Source organism: Anser anser (genome assembly GCF_964211835.1).
Source record: "Anser anser genome assembly, chromosome: 2".
Taxonomy (NCBI): domain Eukaryota; kingdom Metazoa; phylum Chordata; class Aves; order Anseriformes; family Anatidae; genus Anser; species Anser anser.
Window position 1 is genome coordinate 36292249 of NC_139721.1, and position 14848 is coordinate 36307096.

The 14848-nt window shown below is 35.6% G+C and overlaps 1 protein-coding gene across 5 annotated transcripts in view; it reads right to left on the reverse strand.

Moving 5' to 3' along the window:
- The window catches only part of CSPP1 (centrosome and spindle pole associated protein 1), a 60509-nt gene that overhangs the window by 7630 nt on the left and 38031 nt on the right, over positions 1-14848 (reverse strand). For all 5 annotated transcript variants that reach the window (XM_083824159.1, XM_083824155.1, XM_083824158.1 and 2 more), the window contains 9 exons: positions 12968-13080; positions 11601-11750; positions 10290-10445; positions 9373-9477; positions 8053-8119; positions 6521-6641; positions 5653-5798; positions 4387-4527; positions 872-915 (listed from right to left, as the gene is read on the reverse strand). In XM_083824159.1, coding sequence (XP_083680285.1) covers positions 872-915; positions 4387-4527; positions 5653-5798; positions 6521-6641; positions 8053-8119; positions 9373-9477; positions 10290-10445; positions 11601-11750; positions 12968-13080 — 1043 coding nt within the window. The remainder of the gene's footprint in view (positions 1-871; positions 916-4386; positions 4528-5652; positions 5799-6520; positions 6642-8052; positions 8120-9372; positions 9478-10289; positions 10446-11600; positions 11751-12967; positions 13081-14848) is intronic.

Sequence of the window (14848 nt, forward strand, 5' to 3'; positions counted from 1 at the left end):
TCTGGCATTAAAATAGCTGATATCTTCATAGTAATAACAAGCACTTAAGAGCACGGCCTGCAGCTCATTGCATAGTTGCAACCATTTGTTACAGAAATTCTACTAGGAAAATTTATGTTGAAAATCACACCAAAATCAAAGTAATGGAAACTATCAGAGGAAATGGAACAAGAGAAAATTGTTACGGTAAATCATTGCTCTGAAGGAGAATTTCAGGTAATAATTTACAGCTTAAAAATGCATTAAGGTTTGGGTTTTGTTTTATTTAAATAATGTTTCACTTCTGTATATGGTTACAGTATTATCCTTGAGGCTAATGGCTTGGCTCTTGCACAGTCTTTTATCTTGTCCAGTCCCACAATCTCACGAGACACCACTGAACTCTGCTCTTCTGTAGTTGGGTTAGTGAAAAATTCCAAACTGATAGCACTTTATTGTGCTCTTCTCACTACATCAGAAAATAAACATCTAATCTGAGACACCGGGTCTAATTATTTACTGCTGTGTGAATCACTTGAGTCATCCAAATTCACAGCAACTGCTACTGGCTTGGCTTTTGCTACTAATTCACGCCCCCAGCAGCAATCTAAGATCACATGAATACAAAGCGAGTACTGATGAATATTAAATAAAAAGTTAGAGTAGCAAACTATCTCTGTATACAAAGATAAACAACTTGTACATCAAATTTAAAGAAGCTGTTAATCATTGTATTAGCAAGGAAGAGAAGTAAATAAGCTTGTCGTCTTGTTACTTGCCTGTAATTCTTTCCTCCAAATTCTGCATAAGCCACAGAATTTAACAATTACGGCTCACACTTGAAAAAAGCAAAGTAATATGATTAAAAAAAACAAAGCTGTTTTATTCTTACCAGTCCCATGGTTTGTAGGTTACAGCCAGAAGCAGAATCATCTTCTTCGTCAAGAACCATATGGACAAGGGACAAAATTGCAATATTGGCAGAAAAACAGTTAATACCAACACATAATATGCTGATAAAACTTGGAATATTTCCAAAAAAGACACAAACAATATGCACTACTACAGCTTTCTTTAAAATTATGTCCATTTTGATGAATCATTTAAAAACATTTGAATGCAGCGTTCATGGCAGTTTCCTTATGTCAATTTAAGTATCATCAGAAAAATCAAACAGAATTCAGTAGTATATTATTTCTGAGAATGCTGGGCACGTGCCTGCCCTTGTTAGGGCTGGATTTGTCGGTCTCTCCCGAACAGCAAGCACACTTCTCACACCAGAACAATGTGGCTCGCAGCTAACAAAATCAGCCACTCCTCACATTGCTCAAAACCTGATTTGTTGACTTTAAACAAATTTTCCAGCAGAAGGAAGTATAACTACTTTTGTTACTATTGAAAATCAATTCTTTTAGAAGACAGAATCATGCTTTGTTACATGCTAAAATCCCACCAAAGTGTACTGATTTCTGAAAAAAGTTCTCTATAATGCAACAGTAAGAACTAGTTCAGTGCTATGTTTACGACAATGCTGTAAACAATTGTTATAGATAGTTCAAGTCCGTGTGTTGTCTGAATAATAAGAAAAACCTCTATTTGTGAGATGGTAGCGTGGCTTAAGCCATCAAACCAACACACTAGCCCAGGCACCAGGACAAACTTCAGTTAAAATCTTCAAACAAAATATTTAATAATGCGCTTCCTATTTCTTGCAACTGTGCCTAGCAAACTTACCTGGTGTGCACCTGACCCTCTGCCTAGCATCACAAACCCCAGCACGCTGGCTCTCGCTCCTCCCGGACTGACCAACAGCCCACTGCCGGTAAGGCACTCCAGTCAAGCAGAGCCCAGAGCTTCAGCACAACTACGTCAAACCTCCTCCTGTGCCTCTTCTCCCGTCCCCCCAAAAAAATAGTCATCCAGAAGACTGAAAAAGACTGCCTTGTTTATAGAGGCATAGCAAGCATTTAAAAAGATTTTGGACATAAAAAACTACTAATTTTTCAGGTTCCACTAACAGTCCAAATATTTCTTTTATGTAAAGAGGAAAAAAAAAAGATAATATATAAAGCATGTAAGGTAAAGAACATTTCCATACAGTGTGGGAAAACAGGCAAGCCTTTGCCACTAAAGCCTATTATATGGCATCTCACCCACGGTACAAAAACACATATTGCTTTAATTCATCTTCCTTTCTGCCTCCAATCAGACAATAAAACCGCTCATCTATTTTCAGTGAGGGGAAGACGAGGAACTTGTCTCTGAGGAAAATGAACTGGAAATACAGAGATAACATGGTAACTAATTAATTACCTTGCTCAGTACACAGTGACAGGCTATAAAGTTAAATGATGTTGTAAAGCAGTAAGAGAGATTGAGAGAGAGGAAAGGCTGCTCAAGGATCCTCCATAAGCATCAGTGGGAAGTAGTTTTAAAAATCAGCTGCTTGGGTAACTGATCTAAATTGTCGCAGGAAATGCCTGTTTAGGTTGTAACCATTCAAGCTTGCATTATCCATTTAGCATTAGCTTATGTCTAAAATGACTGTTCATCCTTAAAATTAATGAAAGAAAGGCAGATTTGCTTTCTAGCTGGTGGAGGTTCCTCTCCAGACAACATTAGATTGAAGCCTTCTCAGACTGGCCTATTAAAAAATACTTGAATGGAGAAAAAATAAAAAAAATCAAGAACAGTTCTCAGCTGAAGCTAGCAAATTCTTTTTCATCATTTCAGTCAATCCTAGAAAGGGCAAGACTGAAGACAACCCTATACACACAATTTAGACGTTATGTGATACCAAAGAACTTGTAATCAGCTCAGATGATGTTACAGATGGGCTTATTTGAGACTGATGTTCTGTTATACCTAAGCAGTATTACACACATCACTTGAACACCAAAACGTCTGTTCAAGAAACAGGAAAACTTGCAGTGCTTCCCAGGGTACTAAATAAAACACCCTTCAAGTAACTCTCACCTTCTACATCTTGGTGTCTATTTTGTTAACCTCTCTCACCTATGGGTGTATTAACTGGCAACAACACCATCAAGCCTCAAAGCATGACCAATAGTAAGAGGCATTCAACTTTCCTAAATATTTTCCATATTTGCACTTCACAATTTTACGTATTCCATAAAGCTTTTTAATGTTTATCGTTTGCTTCCTGCTGCCCCACCTCAGTAATTAAATATTTATTTGAATTGACAATAAATTATGTTAATTTTCCCCAAGACAGATCTGTTTGGCCTGTAACAATAACCGGTTGGCCATCTCCCTGTTCTCTCATGCAACTACCAAGCTTTCTTCCTTTCTGTTTTCCCTACTTTCCCCCTCACCCCATCCTGCCAAGGAGGTGAGGGTGAGGCAGAAAGCTAGCAGGAAAGCAGCTGTGTGGGAGTTAGCTGCTAAACAAGGCTAACTCACCGCAGAAATGAACTTATTTCATTTTCAGAAATTTAGTAGGGCCAGTGTGAAATGCACAGACGAACCTTTTCTGAGAAATTTGTATCTTAACTCGGTTTTGAGTGTCATTTGTATAGCTGCAACTACAACTTTTGAAAAGGCTGAAGCAACTCTCATGCTATTTTTAAAGAATATCTAAAATAACTTGGGATACTACTCTTCCGTGACTGTAAAAGATATCTGAATGAACACTGCATTTGGAGTTAAGCAAAGCATGCAAGAACAGGCCATTACATTTATTTGTCACTACTGTTGTCACACACAACAAAAATATTTTACTACGCTAGGCTGTTAAAATTTTACTATAATAGGATGATTTCTGTCAAGCAAGACAATGAACATTTAATTCCAGAACCTCAAGCCCGTTATGACATCTTACGCGTGGTTTCTAAAGCAAAACCTATTTAAGGATACAGATTTCTGAAACTATGAAACAGTGAAATCATGACTGAAAATAAGAGAAATCTAATACATTACAAAAAGCAGAAAAAAGAGACAAAGCAGACCACAGTGGCTGCAATTTAACCAATTCAGTTTCAAAGCCATCTACTTCTTCAGTGAGAACTGAAGAAATGCCGTAAGCAACTTACCTGCTAACACTTAACACAAATCATAGATTTTTTTCCTCTACGTTTTTCCTTATGAAATAGTTACCAACCTACTTTTCTCTTGCATTTTTCTGAAGTAAGCACAAAACGGTAGTTAAATTACTTTCAGGGAAGCAAGGAGAAATAGAGAATCACACTAATAAAATTTGTCATTCAATACTTCTATGCTCTACATTATGCCAGAATTTCAGCATTCTGCTGCTTTACTCTTTTGTATTGCAGTGCTGACAGTGAACCTCAAGGAAATAAAACTAGAGCTGGCATTTTTTAAACACTTACCAAATACAAAAACAATAAACAAAATCATTGAAATTATCTCGGTCCATTCATTCCTTACCTCCTGTTTCTCTCCTCATTCTCATTCTGTCAAGTTTCTTCTGCTGCTCCCTCAACAGTGCCTGCTGTTGAATCTCTAGAGTCTGATCATCTTTTGGAGGATCAGGGTACATGTGTCTCAAGCCTATGCGTGTTTCAGAATCTAGAACCAAAATAGGAAATTTAAATTTTGATTTAAACTAATACTTCTGAAAAACATCTTTGAAGAAGCACATACAGATACAAAGCCAAAAGAAACATTTTTTTTAAATGGTGACAATGACCAATATGATGAGCCACCCTAGCAATGATTTTATAACTTTACTACAATACCAAAAATATTTTTTTCTGTCGGAGTAGAAACAAAGTTACACAGAATCATATTTTGTTGGGGAGTAAAAATCAAATTCACTCTACTTTGAATAACATCACACTACCAAACGCATAATGTATCCAGGAAGCGAGGACTGGAAGCTCGGTGCATGTCCTGACTGATAATTCTATATCACAATGCCAAATCTCTTTTGGACCTCATGTACGTGACAGGGAAGTAGCCCAACTCCAGAAGCAGAACTAATGAAGGATAGGTGTACTCTTTCCCAGAGTGTTATAAAGCACTATAATATCACTCTTTACGATAGATGTAAGAGATGCAGGTCAACATACCTTCACTTGAAAAAGCTTGAGCTCTTGTTTAATTTCAGGACGTGATATCTAGTTACGAGGCCCTTATAGAAAAAGAGTAATACTTTCTTCCCCCAAAATCTAGAAGGCATTAGAAATTTAGAGAGTTTCTAAAAATCTAACTATAAATTTTACGTGACTGGCTTGAATCATATAATAAACAATTTAACAAAGCTTCCAAGGTGTTATATAAATCCAAACTTAATACAAGTTTGCCATTATTTTGAAAAAGAAAAAAACATTTCTAAATCAAAATTACATGTATTCTTTAGAAGACCACATACTGTGTGCCTATAAATGCTAATAAAAAAAATTCTGAAAGGTTGCCCCATCAACTAAATGTCAGGTGGATGTGCAGTGACCGGCCACAGCCACCATCTCATGGTGCAGTATCTATATATCAACAGTTAAACTGCAGACACTTGAAGAAATGGCCACACAAAGAGACACACACACATACAAAACGCTGTCCACAGAGTGTGTTGTGTACAGGCAGAAGCTGTGAAGTGGCCGGTTTTTGCTTTTGTCTTTAAATGCTGGGTAGCATGGAAGATAATAACAGATGTTTCACAACCTTTCTTCCTCAACAAGAAGATCTACCTGCCTTTGTATTTAAGTTCATTAAAATCCCAGATGTTCTGTATATTGATGGGATCTTGTGCATCCCTTGATGAAGGTCGCCTTACTGGAGCCTGCAGACGAAGCCTGGCCATTTCAAATATGTCTTTTGGATTCTTCTCTCTCTTCCCACTTGAGAAATGCGTAAAACAAAATATAGTTTAAAACTGTAATATTCACGAATTCCATGAAAACATAAATTAATACTACTTACATCCTTTATTCATACAGTATATTTATAATTCCTTAAATAAAGCTATTGCAATAGGAAAATAATTTTGAAAATAATGACACTGTATATTGCGTTATAAGAAGGGATAATCTATTTGAAACAAAAAAAAAAAATCCTCTTACTTTATGGAATGGAACTAAGACTGCTGATCTGATGAGTCTTTTCCAACTAATTGGTATGATTACCTAATACATTTTGGAAGCAAACCAAAAAGTTTTAAATCAAAGAGGCAGGATTTTCTATAAGGAAATAAGTACTTCCACAGCAGTATGCTATTCATCAGATAATGCAGTCTCCAGATACAAGTCATGGTCTAGGAAAAAAGGCAATTCAATGAAATCCTACATTTGACATCTGTTTTTGGAGCATTCTCCAAGACTATTATAACTTCCAATGTTACCAGTACAGCCACTCTTACACTAAAATTTAGAAAGATTCTTGAAAAAAACAACCAACGACATACATTAGAAAAATGAAGAGAATTTTAGATACAAGTTTATGTATGCCCTTATGTTTTCATTTCACTCATGTATATTAGCCAACTAACACTAGCTACTAATATACAGTAGCTTTGAGTTACTGTGCAAAAGCTAACTTTTAAAAATTACGATGAAATTCTTACCGTGTAATTGGTACATCATCATCACTAGCCACATTTAGCAACTGTTCCTGCAGCCGCCTCTCTTCACTACGAAGCTGTTTCCTCATCTCTGATAACTCATTTATCACATTCTTTCTTTCCTCTGGAATTTAACACCAATAATTTAAAAAGTGCTAGAGACACTTTTCCGCCTACCTCAGAAATGTGAGGCGGAAAAAAAGCTGATAAATTGTTAATTAAAACAAGGATTATATAAATGCACGCATTTTGTAAACTAGAAATTAGGGCAGAGCTTGTATTTTAAGACAGCAGAAGGACCAGATCACCACTAAAGGAAAAAGCATCCCAACTTCAATAGAAATGTTTTGCTGTATTTCAAACAGGAAAAGCTATGAGGCAAGTGGGTACTGCCAGCAAATAGCCTTATTTTGCTATTAGCAAATGTACAGTCCTTAGAGACAGAAGACAGGAGCTGAGGTGGTATCAGCCCATAAAACCCATTTCTGTTTCCTGACTCCCACCAGATAGCTTAAAAGAGAGAGATCGATCTGCCTAGTGCAGTCTCTTAACTGTTAAAAAGTTCTGACTTCAACACCTACTTCTAGTGTGTTCATTCTGACTTTTTAAACCTACTTTGGGTCTAAGCTGTCTGTTTGCAGTCAGGACAGCATTCCTCCAAAAGTTAAAAGTTCTACAAATTCCTTGTTTTCCAAGTAACACACTAAATAATCTTGGTGACCATCTTTTACCTTTTACTTTGGCCTACGTCCAGAACCTAGCAGGAAAGCAAGTTTTATTAGCTTAAATCCTCCAACACATGCGTTAATTCATATTTCCTAATTTCTCTCATCACAGATGGTCTGTCATTCAATTTCCAAGAGTTGTATCGAGAACCCCTTTTCTTTCTGTACAGTGCAAGAGCAATATTCTCCCCACAGTGGACCCAAGTACTGACTGCACTTATAGGACAAATACGCAAATACTGTTATATTCTATCTGGGTTTTAGTTTATACTTGTAAAACAGTATCAGATGAAAAAATACTGCTTTCTACCCACTATTTGCCAATATAACCAATATATCAAGAGAGAGCAAAGAAGATCCTCCCTGCATGTCTGAATTTTAAAACTACCAGTGAAAGCAAAGAGGAATTTGGCAGATAAACGAAGGAAAGGAGAATTTAAGAATCAGGAATGAAATACTCTACAGACTGTTAGTCTAATTAATTACTCTGCCAATGCAAAACTCTCCCATTTTGCAACTTTCTGTCACAGAACTAGTCACCACAGTCCTGACTGAAAGATTCCAATATTTTATATATATATTATATATATAATTTATATATTCCAATATTTTATATATAAAATTATATATATGTGTAAATACTTCACACATACCATAGCAATACACTGATAATACTAACTAACACAGAGAAAGTACATACATAAAAATTCAAACTTCCTAAGAATTCCTTTGAGGGAAAGAAATTAGATTTGTAACTGAGACCAATTCCACTGTAACAGAAAGTGAACTTGCAATAAAGGCAATACCTACCAAGTGCACGCAACTGGTTTCTTCTAGCAGGGACAGGTGGAGAAGGAACCCTTGGCTGTGGAGGATCCTAGTGATCATAATGAATATGAAATGTTAATGTGTCAAAGTAAACAACTATAACAGAAATAAAATAAGGAAATAAAATGTAGTTACGCCCAATTAATATTAACTACCACAGTTACTGGAAGAAAGAATAGTGACCTTACAGGTTGTTAATACGTAGGGTTATTTTGTGGGTTTTTGTTGTTGTTTTGTTTTGTTTTTTAAATCTGATCTTTAAAAGTATAAATCAAGTCATTATGATAATACTTACAAGACACTACTCAGAGATCTGGACACAGCTATACTAAGTGCTGCAAAGACATACAAATAAACCAACCTTCTTCCAGAACGTTCGTAACATATTGGGAAAACAATAGTTTTAAATAATAAGACTTTTTTAACATTTTCTGAAATTGCACTGTATCATTTTCTGGCAAAATAATTTAAAAAAAACTTTTAGCCCGGTTCATACATATATTCACTAAAAAACAGTTTTCAATAAAATGTCAGAAGCGTAGCCTGACATTCAAATAACACAATTATTTATTCTACTCTACTCCTCACAGGAAGAATTAAAAACAAAATTGTCACAGGAAAGATTAAATAAAGTGAAAGAAATGAGTGGTCTTGGGACCACTATTATAACTCATTTATGATGCAAAAAAAGAAAGGTGAATTGTATTAGGATTTATTATATTTTTGTATCTTCAGAAATAGAAAATAATGTGCACAGCTAGAAATTGAGATTAAACTTCATGCCTGAGCTAAGTTATTTTCTGAGTCCCTGCTCTGCTCTGGGCTGAACAACCCAAGGGACCTCAGTAACTGCCCTCCCACACCCTTCACCATCTTTGCTGCCCTCCTTTGGAGGCTCTATTATAGTTTTATGTCCTTCTTATATCGTAGTATCCAAAAGTGTACATAGTAATTGAGGTGAGGCCCCACCAGCACAGAGTGAGATGATCAGTTCCATTGGCTCGATAGCAAGGACTGTTAGACCCTTGGGAAACTGAACACAGCATCTCCTCAAAAAATGAGGTGCTCATCTCTACAGAAAACGTGCATGCAAAAAAAAAAAATTAAAATAAGACACCCCAAAACATTCTTACGTTTTGAATAAAATTGGACATTACACTTCACAGCTATAAGACTGGCTAATAATAAACACTGTCTCTAGTCATTCCAGTGAACAAGCTGGCAAACAGGTAAAACCTGGTAGGATTTCATATACTTCACTGTCTTACACAAATAAGTATATGTTGACTAGAAAAATCATACTTGTGTATAGTAAGATAGATGGCTTTCAGCAGATGGAATCCTCTCTTCTTTTCTTCCTGATTTGTTCTGAAGAGCAGGAATGATGGGAGATGGCTGCCTTGAGAACTGCAAGGAGAAAAGTAAGATAGAATACATTCCTATAGATTCTAAAGAACTATTATGGACAGGAAGAATTTTGTTAATATGTTTCATTTGACAGGAAAATGATTTATTTATGTGTTGAAATATTTTTGTATTTAATTTGCTTTCAACTTTTAACCTCATAAAATGATTGCAAAACTTATTTCATGTGAATTCATTTACTCCCTAGAAAAAAAAATACTAATTTTTTGTGATGCATTTTTTTCACTCATTTATGATTAAGTTATACTTCTTTTTTTCCTCTAGCCACTTCCATTGTATTTGTCCATTTAAGAGAAATGTTATGTAGAAATATAGAAGAAAAACAGTTCTGTACTTTACACAGATTTTGTCTGTCAAAATTCTGTGATGGACTTGTATATCATTCAGGTCAAAGGAAAATAAATAAATCACAAAGAGCATCATTGTTGATGATGAACAGTCCCCTCCAGTCCTCTAAATTACGTAACTTTTTAATTTGTGTTTGGGCCTCAACAAAAGCAGGCCACAGAACTTCACAGCAGATTTAAAAATCAAATATAGAGTGCAGCTGACTCGTATGTACATGGTTTTACTGTATTTTTAATGTAAACCTGATCAGCAAGATAACATGCCACTGTAGTATGTCTGGTTTTTCAATCAGCTGTTCTCCACGTGTGCTAAGTATACTGTAGCTGGGGAGACTAACAGGGGAGCAATTCTGGCAGAGGTCTAAGAAATCATTCTCTCTCTTTAAAACAGTCATTTTTAAAAGTTAGAAAAAAATATTTGTATCTTAGAAAGTAACTGAAGCATACCATCTTCTTTTCCTCTTCCATCTTTGCTAATTTTTCCTTCTCAAGATATAGTCTAAGTTGTTCATCTTGCTTTTCTTCTTTTTCTTTTCTTCTTTTTTCTGCCTCTTTTTGTCTCTCTTCATCTAATCGAATTATTTCTTTATTTTTCAATCTTCGCTGTAATAGAAACATTATAAGTACATTAGAAAGACAGCATTTTTAAAGTTTTGCTTTGTTTTTCTTTGAGAAGTTAAAGCTACGCACCAAAGTGGTTAGCTTGAAATGAAAAGCCTATTTCATTAAGCTGACTTCAAACATTCAAATTAAAAACCATGTTATGCAAATATTAAACATCTGCAGTCCTGGCCCAGCAAACATATAACAGAATTTCTAATAACTTCAATAAACACCAGTTTGTGTCCCCAGTTGAAGCTAAACCATAGGAGTCGTTTCCAAAACATGTGCTACACGATAGTAGTGCCCACAGAGAAAAGTTATCATCCAGTCACAGTTTTAGTCTTGTGTCTGTGAAAAACGATAGCAGTTAGCTTCCTACACTATGCTAGTCCTGCTCTATTTATCCAGAAGACTCATCCAACTAAATTGCACATACTAGAGAAAAGAATCTAGAATTTCTGTCTTAGAAATTCTTAAGTCCTATGTCCTGAACTGATCTTTCAGCACTATGCAGCATAATGAAAGATTTTTCCTGCTCTGATGGCCCCCTGTCCTTGTCTTACAGTTATTTATGAGACTCTGAATTATGTAAATTATTTCAATTTTCCAAACCTGGTAAATAAAGCTTTTCAGTTAGAATTAAATCACAAGTTTACCTCCATGAAAAGTACTCATTAGACTTCCTTGGGATTCTTCCAAAACAAGTAGTATTGTTATCTCAAAGATACATCCTGGTCAATTCAAAAAAAAATAATAATTCTTTCTGAAATAAGCTACATTAAGAATGCAAATAATTGCATGAGAGCTAGATGTAAGGGACTAATGAAAAAAGTGTTTGTTTTTATTTCATTGATTTGATAAAGCTTTTTATGGGCCTATTTAATTTCCTTTAAATAGGAGATCACCACTGTCAATTACAAAACTGCAATTTTCCTTAAAAGACTTAACAGTATTTAAAGTTGGTAGCATACCATAAAGAGTGAAGAATATGCTAGTTAATACTGACAATATTCTACCTCTCCTCTGGCTAACATAGACCATTTTAAAAACAAAAACAATTTCACAGTACACTTCTCAGTTTACCTAATCTAGAGGGCAAATATTACAAAGGGTTACTTTAGGGTGAAAAAAAGTCAAGGGATCAAAATATTACACCTCCTCCTCTTTTCTTCTTTTCTCTTCTTGTTCATCTTCATATGCTTTTTGAATTCTCATTCTCTGTTCAGCCAGTCGTTTTTCTTCTTTTTCTTCTTCCATTCTAAGTTTTTCTCGCTCTGCTTCTTCCCTACGTCTCTTCTCTTCAATCTAGAAAATGAAGAAGTATTCAGCTGTCAATAGACAGCAAAAATCCGATAAACAATGTTTACCACCACGATTTTCTACAGAATTTGGAACCCCTACTTGTGCAATCCAAGACTGTAAGGATCAACTGAAAGAATTCTAAGGCCAGTCTTACAATTCATCTTCAGAATTCATTTTAAATGAGACAATATTCTATCCTTTTTTTTTTGGCCATTTTTTTTCTTATATACTGTAACCGCTATGGAATCATAGAATCATTAAGGTTGGAAAAGACCTCCAAGATCACCTGGTCCAACCATTCCCCTACCACCAATGTCACCCACTAAACCATGTCGCTAAGCACCAGGTCCAACCTTTCCTTGAACACCCCCAGGGATGGTGAACACTAATTTTAAGTGCAACTAGTAAAACCTGAATATTCCTTAACACTTACTCTCCTCTGGATATGCTGGAATAACACTTTTTTAATGGAATAAATAATGGAAGAAGGAAACCCAAACAAACAAACAAAAAAAAGACATAGCAAGTATCTTTTTCATTTACACAATTATATTTATAGACACAGTACTGACTTCCTGAAGCCAAAGGTTTGCCTATTCTTTATTCTTTTTGGCAGCACTGTACATGGAAAAGGACTCAATCTTTTCTTTTTAAGGAGATTCAAATCAAACTACTGTATGACATTTCTACTCTTAAATTATCTAGGATTTCCTTGATGTTGACATTTAATTAAATTAATATTTAATTTTTATACCATAAAAGTATATGCAATCTTTTATGGACAGAAGACAGGAACTGGTAGAACAACAATCACACTTCATTATTGTCTCAGTGATCACTATTTCACTCTGACAAACATGCATTTGTAGCATGCTGACAGCCAAGGTCAAATGTTTTTCTTTCTTTATATATTTATGTATGTAAACTTCCACTGTATGCACAGTTTGAGAGCTCCAAACTATATTTAGAGAGTCATATTAGGAAAAATGACAATCTAAGTTAGTGAAGCCAACTATTAAGAGCCTCACTTTTATAGGTATTGTAAGGCAAAACCAAAGAGACTCAATAGCAAACAGTTCCTACCACACATCTTGCGTACAGAATTGGCTATGCCTGAATGAAGTCTTTGCTCAGCAGAATCTGATGATTTACTTTGCCTGTTTACCCCTCTATTATTTTTTTTTCAGTTATTTAAGGTGACAATTGGTGCACACATTCACCTGTAGACGAAGGAAGTTCTTGTATGACTCTTGTCGCTTAAGTTGTTGTGGAGACAGGGGTTCACTGAACACATTACCCCGAGCAAAAGGAGAGGTCTGCGCAAATGTAAAACCTAAGGCGGGGGAGAAAAAAAAAGTTTCCAGATAAAAATCAAAACAAATTTAAGACAGCAAGGCAGAGCTGAAGAAGCAGGAATCTGAAACACTTCTTTCACAAGGTAGTTTATGACAGCCATAATTCAAGGCTTTAGCTGAAAACAATAGCTGTGATTAAAAGTTTTTACATTGTCTGCCTAGAACATTTTAACTGCTCAATTAACAATGTCTAAGCCAGATGCCTTTTTACAAAATAAAACCTACAAAAGATTATAGGATATCATAAAGCAAGTCATTAAACTGTAGATTGCACAGTAGAATATATATCTAAAAAATGCCACATTTAAATTAATTAGAATAGCAAAAATTTTACATTTCATTACTTCATTGCTTGCCATTACTCTGACTTAACACACACAGTGCTGTTCCTTAGGTTTATTCAATCTTTAGACACAGAATATTAGGTAAACAGAATAATAAAGCAAATTAGCAATGGATGCTACAAAAAACAAGGCCAAAATCTGGCAGATAAAATTCTGAGCACTCAGAAAATTGAATTTTGCCATTATAAGGCACCTTCCATACTATGAAGTTTGAACTGTCAGGTCTCTTCCATCTCTGCAACTTCCTCCACTGTATTGGAAACAACATCACCAGGGACCGGTTGCCAAGTTACTCTCCCTGAGTTAAGAATGTGTCATAACCATACAGTCCCAAAAGCGCTAGAAAAGATGATTAACTCGGATAACAATTAGAACAGCCTTTGCAGGACAGGATCTCTACAGGAAGTAGAGGAGAAAGAAGTAAAAGAAGAAGTTGTGTTAACACTTCTCCTGACACAGCATGTTCCTCATTCTTATCAAGTCTACTCAAAGGGATAGTGCCTCAAGGGTGTGCAAACACCATAGCTCCACTGAGCTGCTAGCTGTTCTCATGCTCCGCCCTTACCTTTCCCTGCACAATGCCTTAACACCCAAGTCAGATGAAAGCAGAAATAATATATCCACTTATCCCCATACAAATGCACAGGCTTATTGCAGCAACCTAGACTTAAGAGCATGAGCTTACAGAACCAAGTAGTACGCTGTTCCAATTATCATGTACAAAGAAGTGAAACAGTTTGGACAGGAGAAAGAAAAGCAGCATATAGGTTAATTCAAGGGGATCATGACAGATCCTGACCCTTGTCAATCCCAGACTGAGGACAGGCCTGGTACCCAAGAGCTCTCACTTAGATTTCTCACAGAACATAAGAAGAGAGAAAAAAGATGCATTAGTTTTTTAGTAGGAAAATAAAATCCCTAAAACGTGGAGGCAGTGCATAGGGCTGCACATGTACCTAATTTACCTGTAACCTTTTTGAACTTGTTAACCACTACAGCATACCTGTTTCATCTTAACCTACAACCTCATCCACTGCAGACCTTCCTCCGTCCTCTTATTCCATCTTTTCCTCCTACTGTACAGTTTTATTTCCACTTTATCATTTAAAAGTAAAATAAATATGCATAAAGATTTGCTTAGATAAAATTGAACCTAGAAAACTGATGTCCTAGCTGTCAAGTATTATCAAGTGTATCAACAGTTAATATTTATCATTACCAATGATACAGATAAGAAAGTACATTTTCAGTGCACACAGATGATAGCAACGGAGAAGTTTGCAAAAGAATCATGATAGTTGACTTCAGTGGTGGAAGGCACTAGGTCTATTATAGGACTACAAGGGAGGAGTAAAGAAACTAGAGGAGTTTGATCACTAAGACCTATAAGTAATTAGAGCTG